Here is a 22737-nt window from a genome sequence, read left to right on the forward strand (position 1 = left end):
AGAAAAAAAATAATGAGCTTCTTTACGAGCCATCAGGGGAGTTTCATAACTTCTGCCGCATGAGTTTCACAGATTTTGAGTATTTGCTAGACAAAATTTCTCCTCTGATTTCGAAACAAGATACGGACTTCAGGGAAGCTATACCAGCGAAATATCGTCTAGCAATAACACTAAGGTTTATCGCAAGTGGTGACAGTTATATAAGTTTACACTATTTATTCAAAGTGTCTCCCCAAGCAATATCAAAAATTATACCTGAAATCTGCAAAGCAATTAATGATGTTCTAAGAAATGAAATAAATGTGAGTTGTTTTTTATAAATTTTTATTTTTATTATCAATAATTTGAAATAAAAAATTAATTCATGAAAAATTAAGCCGATTAAACTATCTCAATTTTCACGATCAAAGTCTTCATAAGCTTTAATTAAAGCTTCATTTACACGGTTTGTTTTTGTTCTTTGGGAAATCAACTCATTGGATATTATTTGAATGGTAGGAGTAGAATTTGATGAGCCCGATTGGTTGAAATAAACGTGATTTTGAGAAGTGAATGGTTGGGGTGAATTGATTACCAATGGTAAATACTGTGACGTTTGGGCGGTTGATAGCTGGTTTGAACCTAAAACTAAAGTATTTGGCAAAGGTTCAGAATACGAGGTTTCGGAAGATGACGGTCGATATGGAGCCGATGGTGAATTATTTGGCAAAAGTTCGGAATATGATGTTTGGGAAGTTGATGGTCGTATTGGAATTGGTGAAGTTTTTGGTAATGGCACAGAATATGCCTGATAAGGGGCTGATTGGGGAGATGGGGTTTGTCGCTTAAAGAGCCTGTCTTTAATTCTATTTATAAACAATGTGTCTATATTATACATAAATAGTTTCCTCTCATCCGGTGAAAATTCACGCAGTTTTTTCGCTAGTAATTTTCCATAAAGTTCGCAGTCGTCGTCTTCTTTTGGTGGTGGTGGTGGATATTCCCTCTGTCTTTTGCTTAAAATATTGGTCAACTGTACAAATGCAGACGACATTTGCCGTTCCGCTGTGTCGGTAGCTGGACGACGGCGCACTGGTTTTGGTGTAGGGAGAGGCTGTTCTAAATCTCTATTTTCAACAACTTCTACGTCCTCTATAGCTGCAGTTTCATTTTCTTCTGGCAATGCTCTCTGAAATAAATAATTAATTTTTATTTACTTCATTTTGATTGTTTTCAGATGCCATCAACGGCTGATGCTTGGATGAATATAGAAAGAGGGTTTAGAAGAAAATTTCCACACTGTCTTGGTTCCATAGACGGCAAGCATATTAATATAGAAAGTCCACCTCATAGCGGAACTGAATATTTAAATTATAAGAAAACGTTCAGCATCGTTCTATTGGCATTAGTTGATGCCCACTACAAATTTATATTTGTTGACATAGGATGCCAAGGGAGGATTCGGTGGAAGGTGGCGTCTTTAATAATTCATTACTGTGGAAAAAAATCTGTAAAAATGAAATTGATTTTCCTATACCATGCCCACTTCCTGGATCGGACGTTAACGTTCCATACGTTTTCATAGGAGATGGTGCTTTTGCATTGAGCATGCATGTTATGAAGCCCTACCCAGGACAGCATAACATCGGTTCACCAAAAAGAATATTCAATCAATGTTTATCTAGAGCTCGGGTAGTAGTCGAAAACACATTTGGAGTTTTAGCTTCAGTGTTTCGTATTTACCGTCGTCCAATTTATTCAGACCCCATTACTGTATCAGAAATAACAATGACCTGTGTACTACTACATAACTTCCTTCGAAAAAACTCCCCAGAGAGATATACCCCCCCAGGAACGTTTGATACGATTGACAGAAATGGTGAAATAATAACACGTGGATCTTGGCGAAAATACGAAGAGGAATATAATGCAATTCAGAACATGCCAAATGTACCCCGTAGGTCACCTATGCATGCCAAACAGATAAGGGAAGAATTTACGTTATATTTTTGTAATAGATTTACTTAGCATTCTACATTATTTAAAAATTATCCCTCAACATAGAAAGGATAGGTAATTAGTAAGTAGTAGTAGCATTAAGTAAGTAGTAAGTAATATAAAAAGGATAAGTAAGGTCACAGGATGTAACAAAAAGGTGCTAAAAGGTCATTCACATATTAAATTAACCTTTTTAAGTTTTACTGCACCTTTTTGATACAGACTGTATAGCTATATTCTTGCGGCTCAGACAGAAGACTTATTACGCTTTTTATCTGATTTGAGGTTAGAAACATTTTTTGGAAATTTCTGATAAAATATCCATTACCTTGTAATAAGAGTGGTAACATTATAATCGGGGCCCCACCCTCTACCAGATTTAACCACTTATAGCCCCTTCCGCCTGTCAAACGACACTTAAGCCAATCGTATTTTTTTTCGTAACTTTAGGATTTTTTTTTTCTCGAAAATTATGAGGCTTCGCAATGTAATTTTTTAGTACATCGTTCTACATGTCGAGCTCTATACAGAAAAAAATATCAGCTTTTAAATCGACGTCACGTCTTCTAGAGTGCTACCATTCTTGCAAATAGATAATCAAAACTTTATCTGACTAAATCTTTATATAAATGATAGTTTAAATTTAATTAAGTCGTTTTACTTACTTCCTCTGAATTTACGTTATTTGAGCAGGTATATACCGGTCCTAAAAATGACTCCATCAGGTCATAAGCAAACCAGACCGGTGTATAAACATCATTGGATCCTGAAAAAATAAAATTAAAATAAAATTTATTCGCAAGGAACATAGCAGGGGTGTTTAGACAAATATTTATTGATTATTTAAACTTACCTGCACCGGACCGAATAGAATCTTTTTTTTTTCTTCAAATGTCTGCGGAACGTAGCCATCAGTATTTCTTTTTTGGTCTTCAATTCCTTGACACTTTTACTCATTATAATGCTGAGGCGAGTCCATGCATCATTAACCTTTTGCCGATCTTTGTGATCGGCATCTCTGGGATTCCAGAGACATGGCTCATTTTGATAAGCCTCTAAAAATGTCAGAATCGTAGTTGCTGACCAATCAGACATTTTTTACGCTTTGCGCGCCAACGAAAAAGTGTAGCAAGAATTACTGAACGCTGCCAAACGTGTGGATACGTCGCAAACTGTTTGCCAAACATCCTTTGATCTGGCAAGAAAAACCGACACCGATGCCGAACACTGCCCATCACAAACACAAACAGGCAAACAACGACAAATACCCATCCACACGTCCGTGTTTGCTGTTGGCTGTTTGCCATTGTTTGTCAAGCGTGTGGATGGGGCTTTATTGAATGAAACGTTTTACTATTGGTTAAAATGTAAGCTCTAGTATGGGTGTGTATTTTCTGAACTTGTAAATATTTTTTAAGTAACGATTGTAATTGGGTAACTAGTTTTAAGGATTTTGTATATATATCGTGTAACTTTTTAATAAATCATATCTTCCACATATTCCTCACAGTCAAGCAGTTGTTTTATTTAATCGCAAAAACACTCAGTCTCTAAAGATTCAATAGTTTTTTAAATTTATTTTTGTTTGGTTCCCGTCGGATGTCGTCTGGCAAACTATTGAGCAGATATGGTATTCTTTTCTTTAAAGTTCTATCGCCAAAGTAATTGTTTACTCTGGGTACTTCAAGTTTGCCTGATGTCATCGAACGGGTGCCATGATTATGACTAATTAAGGATGGGCTATGATCTTAAGAGTCATGGTTATTTAAGGCTAAAAGGTATTTGTGCTTTTTACTTATTGGGAGTATAATACAAATTTTAAATAACTTTGAGTAATTGTCTTTACATTTAGCTTTTGTTTTTTGGTAACAAGTAATTTTAAAAAACTTATTTGCAATGCTTCGATTTTATAAATATATGTTTTAAATGTAAGACCATAACTATCAAGAGCATAGCTCATAATTGATTCTACTAATGTATAATAGAAACATTTTAATGTAGCTAAGGGAACTTTAAAACTTAAGTGATAGAATTTACCTAAAAGTATCCTTAACTTATTACAAATAAAATCTATATGGGACCATGAAAAGTTTGAATCTATTTTAACACCAAGATAAGTTATACAATTAACACTTTCAACTTGCAAATACACTTTGACGTGAAATGACAAACAGGCATACTATCACATCTATAGTAATAATAAAACTGTAGAGATCAAATTTCTGTACAAAGAAAAAAAATGATCAAAATCGAGTCGGGGGGATATAAGAAGAGAAATTGAACAAGTCCCGATTTTATTCAATTTATTGTTTCTCTGTCTGTTCGTCTGTTTGTACATGCTAATCTCTGAAACTATTGGATCGATTTAATTGAAATTTTGCATGATGATACTTTACTTCCCCGATCAACATCTTAGATACTATTCATCCCGTTAAATTAAGAGTTCAAAGAGCGGGACAGTTAAAAACCTATAGTTACTTATATAGCGTAGCACACAACAACTTATGCACATAATATAATAAAAATTGGCATGTTGATACCTCATATTGCCGGTCAACATCTAAGTTACTTTCCATTCTGGAAATTAAAGAGTTCCCGCGGGACAGCTAAAAACCTATAGTTAATTTTATAGCGTAGCACATAACATATATAAAATTCTCGTGTCGTGGTGTTTGTTTCCAAAGTCCTTCGAAACGGCTGAACCGATTTGTATAATATTTTGCGTACATATCGGGTAGCTCTGAGAATAGGACATTCTTCATACCCCTAAATGATAAGCCACCCCTAAATATTTATTTTTTATTTTTAGATAAAAGATAGAAAAAAGAAGCCAGTGCTCTATAGTTCAACTTATTCTTACTCCTCTAGGCTCGATAGTTGGTCTGACGCTCCGCTCGTTTTTATGATATTATTTAATATTTTTCGCATGAATCATGCGCAAGTCATTTAGAAGCAGTGCAAGTGAGATTGTGTTAAAGGTGCATGCCTTTTATGAGAGAGATAAGGCAATCAAGCCCTGTTAATACCACATAATGAAGTGCGAATTCGCGTCACCGAATTGACAGGTTAGTAAAATAGGGATACAAGCTTCCGACACAATGCCTTTAGTATGGGTAATTAGAACATATAGACATAACAAATTAAATTAAAAAAGTACGTACAAGTCTCAGTGAATTTAATTTAAATGTCCCCTGCATTGGAAAGTGGCAGCATTGCCTACGGTGTTGCCAAAATATATGTAGCATTTACCGTGCTTGATGATTGGTGGTTGCTGAAAATATTATCTAAACTTGCATGTACCCAGCACAGATTAATATGTGTTACTTGTATATTTTTGGATAATATACAGTTATAAAACTGGTAAGGTTGTTAATGGAGACACAATTTCAATTTAAAATGATTTATGTATTGGTTAGTTTTTCTAACAGTGCAACTATTCTAGAAATATCACAGCCATTTGTATAAACGTCATCATTATCAGTAATATTATCCATGCAACGTTTGTAATATTTGTCTTCTAAATTTTTTACGAGTTCACGCTGTTTTTGCAATCCTTGAGGGGTTATAGATGAAAAAGCTACTTCATTTAACTTCACGATATTCCCAGCATCTTGGTCGACTTTATTGCTAGCTATTCGTCTCTAAAAGACTCAATAATATAAACTCAACTTCATTTAAGTAGCACTTGTACAGGGGCAACCTAATCAGTTTATGGCCATGAGATTTCAATAATTTGTCATCTTTATAAATTGGCGCTTCTTTGTGCTCTTTTATAATTTGATAACGTTCTGCTTTCAGCATTGTTGGTAAAGGTGGTCTTGAGGATCTAGTAGTAAATGCTTTATTCACTTATGCACCACGACTTAGGAGTTCGAGGCAAATTGGGTTCAAGTTTCTCTGATAACCATTTCATAAAATTTGTCCTATTCCACAATGGTAAACCCCCGATTTTCTGTGATTTAAAAGTCAATTGAGCATTAGTTATAAGCCCCATTTTTCCACCTGAAATAACAATAATAATCCATTGCGTTCCAGCAGAATCACTTGTTAGTACTCCGTCCTCGTCATTGTTTTGCCAACATTTGTTCACTGCATACGATGCGTGAATGTATGTTTCATCTAAGAAAACTATTGGCCGACTATATCGATATCCTTGCGTCTCCATACAACTATGTCATGTTGTTTCATTAAAATTTTCTGCTCCGAACCACACTTTTAAAGTGAAACTTTTATTACATCGTCTTAAACTTTTTCGTCATGCATGTCGCCTGACGGTCGGGTGGCGCCTATAGTTTCCCAGTATCCTTCCAATTTTCCAAGTATAAAATTAATATTGATAAAGCGATTGTTATACCCATAATGGAATATTATTCCAAAAAATTTTTGTTAAATGTCTATAATGTGAAAAAAAGGATCACTTTTACCGTGGTTTCATAAAGCCACACAATCCTTTTTTTGTACTGATATCTTTTATAATTTTCCATACAACGTAGGTACAACTCTTCTGAAAAAATACGTTTCATGGATTTTATGTCTTTTGCGCATAAATCGAAATTATCAAGATGCTCTGTTTTCACTTTAGAGTATATATTGGTAGTTTTAGATAGCAGTAACTTCTGTTTCAAAAGTGAGCATTTTTTCTTATACTTTAACAACAGACTACACTTATTATTTAATCTTTTTTATACGTATAATTCGATGCAATTTCAAATTGTCTTCTTTTAGCCTGCTAATAGTGGTCTGAAGAGTAAACTGACTTCTCCTTCTATGGATTTATTTTAATTTCCTTTCAACTAAAACAAATTACAATATTATTATTAGTTAAACCACAGCGTAGGGATGGATTAAATTATAGGTTAAACTAAAAATATGTTTGATGAGGATGGCAAGTGAATGGGCGGAATGGCATACATTTCAGGAGGCCTATGTGAATGGAATATGACTATAGATGACATAGTCTTATGACAGCTGTAAAAACGTCGATAAAAATAGACTTTAGAACTAACCTCTATTTTGAGCAATTCACGCACAAAGTGTCATACAAATCGCGATTTTAAGACGTAGCCTGTCACGCACACTAAGCTAATATTCCTGGTCTGTTTTCAACTTTTGTCTAACAGCAAGATACTATCTAGACGTATGAATTATCTGAGGGGTCCTCTAACATTACACAAAATTCAAAGTTGGTATAGAATTTGGTAATAGATTGAAAAAAAAATAAATACACACTAAAAATTTACATAAATTATAGTAGTCCTCTATTAGGTTACAAGGTAGGAAGTCACTTATTCTAGCATAAGAAATTCAGTCAAGGACTGCAGAAACCATTATTTCTAAAGCAATTTATATTAAAATGGTCGGAACAAATTACATAATTCTTTGAAAATAGCAGCCTCTGGACAGGTTTTCCCAGCATAAAATATTGAACCACGAGAAAGAGTGCAAGCATTTTTCGACATTTTATCAATTAATTTCCGTTTATGATTGAAAACTTAAAAACCTACAATAACACAGAAAATTTTCGAAATCGTTCAATTCATGCCGCAAGGGGCGCTAGGGGGGCAAAATCATTGACTGAAAATTTTCTCGCGTTAGGTTAATTTTCACGAATAACAAGAGTTTTAGATTTGCCAACAATTCACAATACAATTAATGACAAATAAATGCAATATACTACAGAAGGTTACCAAAGAGTTCTAAAATTGAAATTCAAAAAAAGCTAACTGGCCAGTTCTAAGCATTTTCAGTGTTACCCATGTATAATTCCTCGCATAACACCTTTACTTCTTCACAGTGTATGCGAATTGGTACATGTCCTGCACTCGTACTCTTTTGAGTATTTTTTTTAAAGATTAATCACTTCTTCTTTTTTTAAGTTACACAAATTAGTCAAAACGTGGTGCATCACTTTAAATAGGTACATTGTATTAGATTTATTGTTAAATGATACTGTAAATGTAGAAAATAATAAATACCCCTAGAAAATATAACTATATAGATTAAAGAGTGACAATGAATTGTCATGCTTTAAATAAAACATTTTCGAAGTGTATTTTAAAACATAAATAATGTTGTGTGTACGTTCTGCTAGCGTGAATAATTTCCTAAATCGTAAACAATTTACGAAAATGTAGGTACGGTCAGGGCTTTGGAATAGCACTAAAGCGATACGATTCCATTTGTTCTAACCTTAATTAGGCACCTACATCTTTTGATTTCCTAATTAGATTTCAATGATATTATAGTATTATAAGAGGTTTGTTGCTGTTCTATAGATTATGGAAGTTGTGGCAACAATTGCCAGTAGGTAGTTCGCAGCGCCGAAGTCTGTAGGTACCTACCAAAACGACATGTGTGCGTTGCAACAGACTAAAATAATTGTTTATATTGTTAAAATTTAAAAATGAATCTGTTTCATGAGCTCAGTGATAGTCTGATAGTAAAGCCAATATGAAATATGTTGTTACTTTATTTGTTTCATTAAGATAATATTGTTATCAATTATTACATAATTAATGTGTTGCAGAGCAATAAAAAGTGACTCGAGTTTTAATCAGTGCCCACGAAAACATCTGTGACTTTGCCGACATTCAATTTGCCGATTAAAATGGTATTTATTCATTTTTGTATTCTGTTCTTTATTATAATAATATGTTTGATCGTTCATAGGAATACAATATTAGCTTATTAATTATTTATTATGTTACTAGGAAAGTTAGTAATAAAATCCTGTATATAAAATTACATAAGATTTTTTAACTTTTATTCGAAATTCAAATTCTGAGTGAATATAATTTAATTTTGATATTTAATGACTAGCTAAATCGAGACCTAGATATAGGTACGTACCTAGGGCTCAAAACTTATAATATAGGCACAGTATATAGGTGAAGTTATATTCATTACAAAGATAAGAAACGCAATATCTATACTGCAAGTGATAATAATAATACACAATAAATTAATTACGTTATTTTAAAATAGTTAAGTATTGGCAATGCTCCTGTAATTCCTCTGGTGTTGCAGAAGAATGTTCTCCGGAGCATCGCCAATACTTACCTATTTTAATATAACGCGGCGTTGATAACTTCAACATCAGGTGGCTTCGAGGGCTCCTTTATTCTTCTCTTCCATAAAAGTCCTGTCCTGTCGGTCCTGCGCTGCCCTCATCCAATGTATCCCGGCGATCTTGACTAGATCATCGGTCCATCTTGTTAGGGGCCTACCAACACTGCGTGTTCCAGTACGTGGTCGCCAATCGAAGACTTTACTGCCCCAACGGCCATCTGTCCGTCGAACTATGTGCCCTGCCCACTGCCACTTCAACTGAAGCAATTATTTCAATCAATCATTAATTATTCATTATTATTAGTTATTCTATATTTTAGTTATAAATTACTGTAAAGAAGATCCTGTAGATGAAGCCATGTGAGAGTTGAACAAGACTTATGTACCTAAATTTACGGTCAATGCGTCTCTCGGACTGTTGGGTCAGTTGGTAAGGTTGGTTCAGTAGGTTCTTACCATCTGACCCTACTATCCCAGTGAACCGACGGATGGATAGGACGGAAGCCGAGAGGCACGGGTTCAAGTCCCACATCGTCCATATATTTTTGGTATAAATTAAGTTTTGTGAATTTAATTCTAGAAGAGAGTTTCAAAGAGCTTTCTTCCACGTACTACAAAGCTGTGGAATGAGCTTACTTTTGTGGTGTTTCCGGTACGATACGACATGGGTACCTTCAAAAGAAGACCTTCCTTAAAAGCCGGCAACGCTCCTGTGATGCCTCTGATTGCAAGAGAATGTGGGCGGCGGTGATTACTTAACACCAGGTGACCCGTACGTTCGTTGGTCCTCCTTTTCCATTTACAAAATACGACTTAAAAACTGTCTATATTTCAGGTTGTATTCAAAGCGCGTGGGCTGGTGCCACCCGTATTTACTCCCCTCCACAGCGATCTGAGCGTCAATTATGATGCTATTTCTCCGTACGCTGAATACTTGGCTGTTAATGGAATCAAATCTGTATTGGGTAATTTTGTATGATTTCTGATTAATTATCATACCCAATGACGTTCTATATATATAGACAAATCACGCCGTATAAAAACAAAGCCGAAATATGGATCATGCCAAAAATAATACCATAATATGGTTCACCATTTACTCCAGTTGCTAAAATATTCTTGGTCAATAAGCAGTAATGTAAGACATTTATTCGGTTCATGTTACGCAGCCCAATGATATTTAAAAGTATAGATAGGTTACGTAGACAACATTTGGTGTTTGAAAGTGATACACTAACGCACACATGAATAATTTAACATTGCAATAGCACACTACATTACGATTACACGTCAAAGAAGGATAGTAAATGCAATTATCGCAAGCGAAAAGAAGATAACTCTAATTTGCTAATTGCTTCGTATTTGTATAGAAAAAATACAGTTAATTCATCAGATATGGTTTTTACCGTACACTGTCATTTATGCCTAAATTACGATTCATTCATGAGTTCATGTAGCTATAATGTATAAGCTATAATGTAGTAAAACAGCATTGAAATTAGGTAGATAATGTGTCATTGATTTTATAAAAATTAATTTAATATTTATTATAATATACCTATAGCCACATTGATGATATCAATTATTTATACATAAAATAAAAAAAACATACAGACACCAAAACAAAATCGAAAGGTCTCTACAGTAAGGGTCCCATTTTTCAAGTTTACTAACGACGGCTCCCAAAAAGTTTTAAGATTACAATTATTATTTTTTGTATCTTATATTATTTATGAATGTCTTTTTGTTGAGGGTCTATTACAATAAGGTAATGGGAGAGGAAGAAAATGATCCATTGATTCTTCTGCAGTTAGCAAGGGATATACTGAAAGGGACAGTGTTACTGAAAAAACTCCTACGTAAACAAATAGCACTCACTGTCTACATTCGCTACCTACCCTAAAACTTGTTTTAGTAGTTTGATAGTTCAGCTACCTATATACGCACTTGTTTATAAAAATTATTACATTCCGTATTACATTTACTGCAACAACGACTTTTTTACATCATTTCCTAAAATATTCTACCTCGATCATCCCGCAACAATGTTTTGTCATTTCTGTACGCTAATCGGCTTGGCGGCGATCGGCGTTGTCATGGCGACATATTTATTTTATTAGATAAATAATGAAATCAAATAAAATGTTATAATTCATGATTTCTTAACTGTGGTATGTAATTCTATGATTTTTTTTTACTTTCGTAATTAGTGCATCTTCCCATAACACAAGACGGCATTTTAATGTTGTACCTATATCAAATTGTAAGCAATTCTGTCAACAACAAACGCGCAACAAATGAACCAATTGACTCTATTAAGGCGATTGATTTTCGGCGCGCTAGTGACATATCTATCTCTTTTAATACTATAATATCATTGACGCAGCCTAGCGAAGCTCTCTAAGAAAAAAGCGATTGTATGAAACGTGCCGTCATTCATAGATTGACAGATGACGGCTTTAATCTTGTAAAAACGGAGATGAGAAAGGAGGAGATTCGAAATCCATTAAAGTCGGAAATGTAATACGAGATCAAAAATGTAAACAAAGAAATGTCATTGTCAAAATGACAATTCAGAGATAATCAACATTTTTCTAGACAGTTTATTAATAAACTTATTTTGATTAATAATACATAAAACATAAACATATATATATGTCTATGGCACCGAATTAAAACCTATCAATAGGTAGCACATATATATAATAGCATTTTATTAATAGTAAAGGTAAAGGTGTATTAAATTAAATTTTTAGTTATTTGATACTTTTCAGATTTGGAAGTCGGTTTTTTTAACGTAGTTTTTTTTTAATGGATTCAAACATTAATAATGCTCCATCTACAAAACCGTCCTCGCTGCCTATATGAGATATTATGAGACGCCTTCCTTTTCTGGTTCGAGCTATTAAGCATGTGGTAAGGCACTCTAAGAAAGCTTAGTTAGGAGTTTTAATTTGAGTATCAAACCACATTTTCAATGTTGCGTTACCTGGAAAAGTATTACTATTATTAACTGTATTCATAACATTTTCACATTATATAAAAGCAAAATATTCACTTTCCACTTTTTTGCAAATATAAGATACACAATATACTTCTAATTAAGCATGTATATAGTACAGGTATATCTTTTTAATACACACCTTCGTTGACCCATGTTTATTATATCTTCTTAATATATATAAATTACGTGACACGTTGTTTGTCCGCGATGGACTCTTAAACTAATGAACGGATTTTAATGGGGATAACTTCATGGAGTGCAGTTTGGTCCAACTTGACGATTTGGAACTCATAATTATTTTTATTTCATATTTGTTTTATATGGACATATCTTTTATGAAAGAATTTAGTGACGCACGGTTTGACAGTTTCGCTGTGAAACAATTTCATTATAACAACAGGGAGAATTTTTTACGACATAATTCTTGATGTTTTGAAATATTATTGGCAAATTCCAATAAAACAGTATTTATTTTTACTATCTACAGAACAACGTCTGTCGGGTCAGCTAGTAAACATATAAAATATAGTTTAATATATAAACGAAAACAAGAAGAGCACATTCAATCACGATGAACGTCAGAAACCGAATGAACAAAACAATATGGCGACCAGTCATACCTGTCACTACGACCAAGATTTCTAGTAACATTATAAATTACCTATTTCTTCTGTAGACGCGCCAAATGTTGAGAGCTTCTATCTTCAGCAGTTGCGCGCGCGATTCGGGTCGCGTCGGACGTTTCCGATTGAGCGTGAGACGTATGCGATTTCGAATAGAATGAGTACGTTAAAGTGTAATAATTGTCATCTCGTTGTGGATGAGCTTTTAGCTTACATCCAAAATAAAGTTTCAATAGCCGATGAAGTGAGTTTGGTGCAAATATGTGCGTCTGCTTTCTCACGTGAACAAATTGAGATAGCGAATAGCTTACTTCTGGAAGCATTACCAGCGGATCTACGCACAAAAACTTTACGCAAAGGAAAAGGCAAGGAAAACCGCCTTTTGCACGACATCATAAGTGTATTTAAGGTAACTGACCCTGATGTACTACCTGTGTTTGTGGCCAGGGATTTGGAAAAATTACCACCTATAACTTTCGACCATCTGGACGTCTCCAAACTGCTCAAGGATTTGATGCTAGTACAGGCGGAGATCAAAAGCATTAAATCCTCATATGCAACTGTTGAGCAGCTAGAAAATTTCAAAAAGGAATGCTTGAGCGGAAAATTACCTTCGCCGCCACTTTCGATTATGAAAGTAAATATGAAAAGAGGAGGATACTTTGATAGCGGACCGATAGGTTTGTCCCAATTAGACGACACTATCGTTACAACGCCGTTGGAACAATCTAACTATGAGACATCTCCGAGGGAATATAATTCAAATTATAGAAGTATTGATTTGAGTAAAGCGGAGGGTAGTAACTCAGTGCAGTTTCAAAGCACTGTATCTAAACATTAGACCGACGATTGCGTCACACGCGCCAAACGCGGCATTATGCGAGTTGGCACTGAGTCATCAGGCACGTCGAGCGAACCGAATGGTCAGCTCGGTGCGACAGCGCAAATTAGATCATATGCAGGGGTCGCTAAGGTACATAATCCAAATGAAGGCTGGACAGTGGTGCAAAAGAAGTCACAAAAATCCAAAAACCGCCTTATTGGCAAAATGGGAAATTTTGTGGTAGAATCAGACGAAATTTTCAGGGCGGCCGATAGAAAGATACCCTTATTTATAACAAACGTACATAAAGACACAGCAGAATCGGATATAGTTAAATATATTGAGAATAAAACTCAGGACAGTATTGTGAGTCTAGAGAAAATTTCAATTAAACGGCAATGTGAACACGACGCTTATAAGATTTTTGTTTCACAAAGCAAGCTACCTTTGTACCTTGATGAGAATCTATGGCCACAGGGAATTATTTTTCGACGATTTGTGCACTTTAAGCTTAAAATCAAATGAAACACCCATCACACAGGTGGCGCTGAGAAACTTGCCTATTGTTAATGGATAAAAACATAACATGTAAATTTGTTTCATTTAATTGTAAGAATGTAAAGCGTTCTGCACAATGTATTCGTGAGCTATGTAAATCCTCACATTTAATCGCTTTACAAGAATGCTGGTTGCTCAAGGAGGAGCTTTGTTTCCTTGACACAATAAGCGAGGACTTCAGCTCCACAGGAGTATCTGCGATAGACACGTCCACTGGTATTCTACGTGGGAGACCATACGGAGGCGTTGCGCTGTTGTGGAAGCGTAGTGTTTTTCAAAATGTGTCCATTACTCAGTGTAATAACCCGCGTATTTGCGCTATCAAAGTAGTGTTACAAGAGAAATCGTTCGTAGTGATGAGTGTATATATGCCTACGGATTCACTTGCAAACCTAATGGATTTTACGGACGTACTAAGTTCGGTAAGTGCTATTATTGACAGTTATGGGGAAAACTACGTATACATACTTGGGGACTACAATGCACACCCTTTTGAGCGGTTTTACCAATAGTGGACTTGTGTTGATACTGAGATATTAGGTTTACGGTCCGAGACATATACATTTATAAGTGAAGCTCACGGATCCAAGCGGTGGCTCGATCATTGTTTAACTACTAAAGCCGCTCTTGACTCTGTGAGTAACGTTTATGTATTATATGATGTATTATGGTCTGACCACTTTCCTCTGGTCGTAGAATGTAATTTAAACGTGTTATTACCAAAGAAAGTTTGTAAAAATACCTCTCTAAATGAGGTTTATTGGGGAGAGAGAAGCCAAGTGCAAATAAATACATACCAGAGGGAATGTCATGAAAGGCTAAGACTAATTGACTTCCCACATGGGCTTCAGTATTGCTGTGACCATACTTGTAACGACTCTGAGCATAGAAATGCCATAACTAAGTTGTACAGTGACATCGTTAAAGCTTTAGTTAAGGCTTCCGGGGCGGGTCGAAAGAGTATGTACCGTGTAGCCAAAAAGAGAGTGATAGGCTGGAATAAGCGTGTAGCCGAAGCGCACGGGGAGGCAAGGCAAAAGTTTCAGTGGTGGCTGTGGTATGGGAAGCCAACCTCAGGATATGTTTATAGGGAAATGTGCGAGGCTAGAAGAATTTTCAAATCTCGTTTAAAATGGTGTCAAAACCGTCAGGATCAAATTAAAATGGATATTCTAGCTTCGCATCATTCGAAAAATGATTTTCGCGGGTTTTGGAAGAATACCAATAGAATGAACAGTAAGCCGTCCCTCCCTGTGAGCGTTGGTGGCGTATGTGAGCCTGAAACTATATCTAATATGTTTATGGACCACTTTCGCGTTAAGCCGCTACGGGGGACTTCTGAATCGGTGCTCAATGTTCAGTCCAACATAGAAATTGGTATCAATTTCAAGTGTAAAGAAATAGCACATACCATCAAACATATGACCAGAGGTAAATCTCCAGGCCATGACGGACTAAGCATTGAGCATCTTCAATACACTGGGCCACATCTTCCCAGGGTTTTGTCAATGCTGTACAGCTTTTGTGTGAGTCATAGTTTTATGCCGGACGAGATGATACGTACAATAGTTGTGCCTATTGTAAAAAACAAAACCAGCGACCTGGCTGATAAAAACAACTATAGACCAATTTCATTGGCTACGGTCATCTCAAAGGTGTTTGACAGCATGCTTAATATGCAGTTAAATAAGTTTATAAAGCCTCATGACAACCAGTTTGGATTTCGACCTGGATTGTCTACAGAGAATGCTATACTGCGTGTTAAAAGTGCTGTCACATACTATACTAAGCGCAAGACTCCAGTTTATGCCTGTTTTCTTGACTTGTCGAAGGCGTTTGATCTGGTTTCATACGATATCTTATGGCAAAAAATGGGAAAGATTGGAATACCTTCTGAGATTATCAATATTTTCAAATTTTGATATGACCATTTTGGTATACCAGGTCAGCCATGTCAGATGGGCGGGAGTCTTGTCACGTCCATGTGGGTTGGAGTGCGGGGTGAGGCAGGGAGGATTGAGCTCACCAACGCTCTTCAACCTATATGTAAATGATTTGATTGACGAGCTCAGTGGCACCAGGGTCGGCTGCTTCATAGACGGAACTTATGTCAACAATATAAGCTACGCAGACGACATGGTGCTGCTCAGTGCGTCTATTTGTGGTCTCAGACAACTGATGGCCATATGTGAGGCTTATGTGGGAGGACATGGTCTTGCCTATAACGCTAGAAAAAGTAAAGTGATGGTCTTTGAGGCCGGTGGTAAAACACCAAATAAAGTACCACCTGTAATGCTCAATGGTACAGCGTTGGAGAGAGTATCTACGTTTAAATATCTTGGTCATATGTTGACTTCCGACCTCAGGGACGACACAGAAATCGAGAGAGAACGGAGGGCGTTGTCGGTGAGAGCGAATATGCTGGCTCGCAGATTCGTGCGTTGCTCACACAGCGTCAAGATTACGCTGTTCAGAGCCTTTTGTACAACTTTCTACACGTGCAACCTGTGGGCCATGTACACTCAAAAATCCTACAACGCGCTTCGTGTTCAATATAACAATGCTTTCAGGGTGCTGATGGGGCTGCCCCGATTTTGTAGCGCATCAGGGATGTTCGCGGAAGCACGGGTCGACTGTTTTTATGCGACTGTACGCAAAAGATGTGGATCCCTGGTGAGCAGAGTGCGGGGCAGTACCAACAGCATTCTAAAGATGATTGCGAGCAGGTTGGATTGCAGATATGTGGGTCATTGCTGCAGTATTTCTAACGGAATGGTGCAGCGGTGACACACATCTGTAACTTAATAAGTAATAGGTTTAGGATAAGTACTAACATAGAAAATAAGTTTGCTGTATTACTAACAATTAATATGAGTCATGATACTCGAAATAAAGATTTATTATTATTATTATTATTGCCAGTGGCAAGGCAAAGTTTGCACAATAAATTAACATTTTAATTTTTGGATGTATTTTATGCTATATTACAAAGAGAAAACGTTGTGCAATATTTAATTATATGTATATAGACTACACTTATAATTTTAAAATTATATTTTAGTATATTTCAACACGCACAATGGAAAAGGTTATTATTTGATGTTGGCAACACCATTGCTTACATTTTTGATCTCGAATCATAATTCCGACTATACGTAAGTAAGCGTTTACTTTTAAACTTAGCCGGCTTATAGTATGACGCCATAGTATTGTAATTACTATTTCAAACTTGTGTCAAACACTGTACGTTTTATACTAAACTAAATTACAATTTTTACTTAGGCAGTTCCTCCTCTTATTACGTATTACTTCCATACGCTTTGAGGTTACGTTTGATGAATTAAGATCCCGATTCAGACAGTGACAGTTGTCACACGACTAAAGAAAAAAGTGTGCTTACATTGTCTTTATGCACACTTTTGCCGTTCAACGATATCAGATTTATTTATTTATTTATTTATTAATTTATTGGAAAACAAACAGCTTAAGTTATATACACATTGTAACACATAATTTATATTACACAAGCCAATAAAGTTTCCACTTAAATATAAACAAAGTAGGAGTGAATATAATACAAAATATAACGATTTTATATACAATTAAACATAAGGCGAAAAAAGTACACAAAAATACAAATGAAACAAAATTTATCAAATTTATCGGTTGGACATTGCGAATGATATGTCCATGTGTATAAAGAACGTCATTGATTATAACTGATTATGTTTCTTTTATTGATCTTAACGCCCATTTGCATTTGTTTTTATTGAGATGAATATTTGATAGACCTTGCATTATTTTGAGCAATAGTTTTGCTGACCAACATTGATATACACACTCATTTGTTAAAAAAGGTCAGCGAGTAATTTTTGGCCAAGGATTGGGCGGTCACTACGTATAGCCAATATAAGAAGTCACCGCCCAATCCTAATTGCTGCTATACCATTATCATTACTTTAAAAACGATTATAAAATTAAATCGCTAGCCTGTAATAATGCTTGCACATTATCGCTTCACTACATAAAAAGGTGCCTTCTTCTTCTCAGAAATGCGAGTTATCCAACATCTACGATACTTAGTCTATAGACCTAAATGTCAAGTCTGTAGACCTAATCAAAAGATACGACCTATAAAAGCTGATATTTTACGACCTATACCATAGGTATACTATACTCCTGAAATTTGATGATTATCGAGGTTTCATCACAATTATAATAATGCTTGCACATTATCACTTCACTGCATAAAAATGTGCCTTCTTCTTCTCAGAAATGCGAGTTGTCTAACATCTACGATACTTAGTCTATAGACCTAAATATCAAGTCTGTAGACCTAATCAAAAGATACGACCTATAAAAGCTGATATTTTACGACCTATACCGTAGGTATACTATACTCCTGAAATTTGATGATTATCGAGGTTTCATCACAATTATAATAATGCTTGCACATTATCACTTCACTGCATAAAAAGGTGCCTTCTTCTTCTCAGAAATGCGAGTTATCTAACATCTACGATACTTAGTCTATAGACCTAAATATCAGAAGTCTGTAGACCTAATCAAAAGATACGACCTATGAAAGCTGATATTTTAAGACCAATAGCGTAGGTATACTATATTCCTGAAATTTGATGATTATCGAGGTTTCATCACAAGAATAACCCGTGTACGATAAGACCAGGTCGCCATGTTTATGTGTCGCCATTACAGTGACGTCAGGTCCAGGCAAACTTAAAAACCCACCATTAGCAGTGGCGTTAATAAAAGTTGTTAACTGAAGGTATAACTCAACAGTTGGCGGTACTACCGGTGAAAATATGGCGCTGTCTGTGGCAGAAAGGAAGAAAGTGATTGATGAATGGGTTAAAGCAGGCAAGAAGACAAAGCTGCATATAATGGTTCAAGTCGGTGGGGCGCCAATGCCTGATGTATTGGATCTGGTAAGCAGTATCACTTCGTTGTAAACTTACTATATCTACTGGTGTTCGTACTCACTCCACAGCAGTATCGACTATCTAGCTGCCATCACAACGATTTCTGCCGCAAACAGAGATCCTATTACTATTTAAGATAAAAGTTTTTTCAATTTGATGATCCTCCATTAAATTTAATTCAATCTTTAAAGGTAGATGCATCCAATAATGTTTATCTGACTTTGACTTTGCCCCACATAGGTGTCTGTCAATGTCAAAGAATCAAGAACACACAGATGTCAGATAGCACAAGTCCAATAAATAATAATATATCTACCTACATACAAAATGTCCTACAACAATGATGAAAAAACTCAATGAACTAAGTAGGTTACTATTTGTGAAGGTTTTGAAGAATTTGATTTCAGATAGCTGCTCATTAAGTCAGTACAGTTGGCTTACGTGTATTACTGGGTATTTATCAACTATCACATACAACACGAATAATAATAGTTTTTTTGCGGTATTTCACAGTTGTTGGTATACGATACAAATTGCTTAGAAAAATAATACATAAGAACTATAGAGAATACAATAATATTTATTTACCATAGGGAGTGAGAGAAAATAATAATCAGTGACAATAACATAACATATTGCAACAACACTCCATGAAGCTAGTTACATCATTTGATGGGATGGGGAGAAAAACTAATAAAAAACTTCCAGCCCATCATTTAAATTTTTGAAGGACCTGGAGGCATAATTGAAGTGTTTATTAAGTTCGCTGGAATTCACATCCTTAGATACCACTGCATTGACCCAAGCCTGTTAGCACTACTGCTTTCGGCGAGAGGCCATTTTGAAGGAGCGGTCAAACCATGGTTGGGACCTGCCACCGATAGGCACAGAGGAGAATGGAATGAAGAGTTCCATACCTTGCAGTACCACATCAGCAACAGCGTCAGCAGCGGCATCTGGATCTCCCAGCGAAAAACAGATCTGCCTCCACGAGTAGGATGCACAAATGCACCGCATCTCGTCCCACTCTGCTGACCTATGTATACAATTTTAGGTGGCCTGCGCAGACCCGATAAGAACTATGCATCATTATCCTCTAGATAATCTACGATACTAACTGAGAAACATAGTAATTGTTTGTTTCCAGGCAGCGTATTGCCAACAAGTTGGTGCCGATTCATTGCTAACACTACCAGAACTGTACTTCAAGCCGAAAACTCCAGCGGAACTGACAGCGTACGTGAAATTAGTAGCTGACGCAGCACCAAATTTACCAGTGCTGTATTACCATATACCTAGCATGACTAAAGTTGAAAGTACGTTTATTTTTTAATTTATTATGTTTAAAGTAATATCTCCCACTTCTGAGATTTTTTGCATATTATTAAAGGTCAATTGTATTTGGGTATTCCCCAAAAATATCAAAAACGTATATTTCATACTTACATGTGTTTTAATATTTTAACAAAAAAAGGGATATATTATGGCCAAGGTACAACATACCCTATGTACTAGGCCAGTACTATGGTGTACCTAGAACAAATTGAGAAATTGGGGTAATTTATCGAAAATATTACTATTATTATAATACATATATTTTTTATGTTATCTTTAAAGTGATATCCCTCACTTCTAGGATTATTTATACAAATTAAATTTGTAACCAAAATTTATGAACGATGCTGGACTCCAACCCGCGACCTCTCGGGTTCCTTCCGAGTGCACTTACCAACAGAGAAAACCGTTCGAAGTGACACATGCTTCGCAAATCTTGGTACATGTCTCGTTCGACTTTTTTTAAAATTATGTACGGCACTGCATCGTAATGGATGGGGCTTTTCACTTACCGTCTGGTTAACGAATCAAACTACGTCCCACTCGTCTCGTCACTTTTTCTCATAAAAAAGTATTTTTCTTGCTTCATTTATCCCACTTCTGACACTGTGCTATACTTATAAAATAAAGAATGTATTTACATCACTAACCATACATTTATTTTACACTGCTATAAATCAAACAGATCTACCCGTTCTATTAATTCACCACCGTCAGTGTCCTCCATCTGGTGTTGCCAGTTGTCACAGTCTATCCACTACATAGGTACTATTATACTTATCTGAATATTTTGTTTTTGAATCCTTACGTATTCATTTTAAGTAATCCTGTCGCGCGTAGTTTTATGGAAAATAGCTGTTTAATTCCACATATGAGATCTGATGTATCAATCTGTGTATCACAAGTTTGACGTAATTTTTTTAGTTAACATGCCTGCGTTCGTGACCTTAGCCACAAGCAAGATAGCCAACTTTAAGGGCATCAAGTTCACCTCGAACGACCTTAGTGAGGGGGCTCAGGTTCTAAGAGCGCTGAAGGATGATCAGGAAATGTTCCTTGGTGCTGATACTGTGAGTATTCATAATAATTCTGTTATCACGCTCAATATCAGGCAGAGTTTTCGTTCAGTTGTGTTTCGACCGCGCTTTGAATCCAACGCCAAGCAATGACAAAGTGTTCGGTGAAAAACTGTCAAAATAAAAGCATATTCAAACTTAAAAAGGCTGTAGTGTCGTATGTCAGACAAGTGCCCCTTTACATTAACAAAATTGTGTAACTAACTTGACGTTTTGATAAATAAATACATTTCGATTACTAAAACAAAATGTTCTTGCCTCGTGTTCGCATCCGAATTTCTAATGAGGGTATACATTAGACTTCAAACATTACTGCCACGAAATAAAGTGTTAATTTGAATGAATGCTCTATAAGTTAATGTACACGTATATACAACGCCGCTAGGACATTTTTTTATGAACTTTTAATAGGACTGATAGTTTAATTTTTTATTCGCGTGACTTGTATATTATTATTATATTAACTGACATAGATACGGCGCGACTAGTATACATCAGTTATTTCCATAGTATTATGTCCTATGGTATATTGCTATGGGGCAACGCTGCTGATATTAATACAATATTTGTGCTGCAGAAGAGGGCTATTCGCGCTATTTATAACCTAGGTCCTAGAGAATCATTGAGAGCAAAATTCAAAGAAATTAACATCTTGACTGTTGCTTCTCAATATATTCTTGATAATGTAATGTATGTTCATAGGCACAAAAGTGAATTTGCGAGAAACTGTCATAACCATAATGTTAACACCAGGAATAGACATAAGCTTATAATGCCTACTACTCGGCTAAGTCGAGTTAGCAAGTCTTTTGTGGGGCGATGTATATGCTTTTACAACAGGATCCCAAAAAAAATGTTCAAAACAAACGTATTACGTTATTCAAAAGAATTGTTAAAAAACGTTTGTGTGGTAAAGGCTACTATAACATATATTACTTTCTTAATGATATCACAGATTGGTAATGGAGCGACCGCCCTCATGCTATTAAATAATAAGTTTAATTGTACAATGTTACTTTATTTGTAAAACATATTTTTGATGAAAATAAAAGCCCGCTGAGTTTGTTGCGCCCATTCTTCTCAGGCCTGAGGCATTTATTTTGGAATGGGTGGTAGTTGTCACATCCTATTTTGAATAAAAATATTTAAATTTGAATATTCTTCGTCAATAGTTAATAACTATGTTAGGGTTAATCTCTGTGTATGAATTCCACAAACTAAAATATGATTCGCACCTTCTGAATATGTGGCGTTTCAAATTGTTGAATGACCGTGTTTTCAAAAGTCGATAGGTCATGGGTGCCTTCATAATAAGTCCGGCCTCTAACTCCTC

At 35.6% G+C, this 22737-nt stretch overlaps 2 protein-coding genes across 2 annotated transcripts in view; one reads left to right on the top strand and one right to left on the bottom strand.

Annotated features, from left to right (window-relative positions):
• LOC126964869 (serine/threonine-protein phosphatase 5) overlaps positions 1–22737 on the bottom strand; it is a 415601-nt gene that overhangs the window by 263377 nt on the left and 129487 nt on the right. The window lies entirely within an intron of this gene.
• On the top strand, positions 43–5372 carry LOC126965181 (uncharacterized). The gene is made up of 3 exons (XM_050808622.1): positions 43–302; positions 1217–1443; positions 5327–5372. The coding sequence occupies exons 1-3, from the start codon at positions 60–62 to the stop codon at positions 5370–5372; spliced, it is 516 nt and encodes a 171-aa protein (XP_050664579.1). The 5' UTR covers positions 43–59.

Source organism: Leptidea sinapis, chromosome 6 (assembly GCF_905404315.1).
Source record: "Leptidea sinapis chromosome 6, ilLepSina1.1, whole genome shotgun sequence".
Classification (NCBI taxonomy): domain Eukaryota; kingdom Metazoa; phylum Arthropoda; class Insecta; order Lepidoptera; family Pieridae; genus Leptidea; species Leptidea sinapis.

Bases quoted from the DNA above. Each gene is read 5' to 3' on its own strand.
- LOC126965181 (XM_050808622.1), top strand. From the start codon at position 60: ATGAGTTTCACAGATTTTGAGTATTTGCTAGACAAAATTTCTCCTCTG. The intron at 303-1,216 runs GTGAGTTGTTTT...GATTGTTTTCAG, and splicing joins TTCTAAGAAATGAAATAAAT to ATGCCATCAACGGCTGATGC. The intron at 1,444-5,326 runs GTGGAAGGTGGC...GATAATATACAG, and splicing joins GGATGCCAAGGGAGGATTCG to TTATAAAACTGGTAAGGTTG.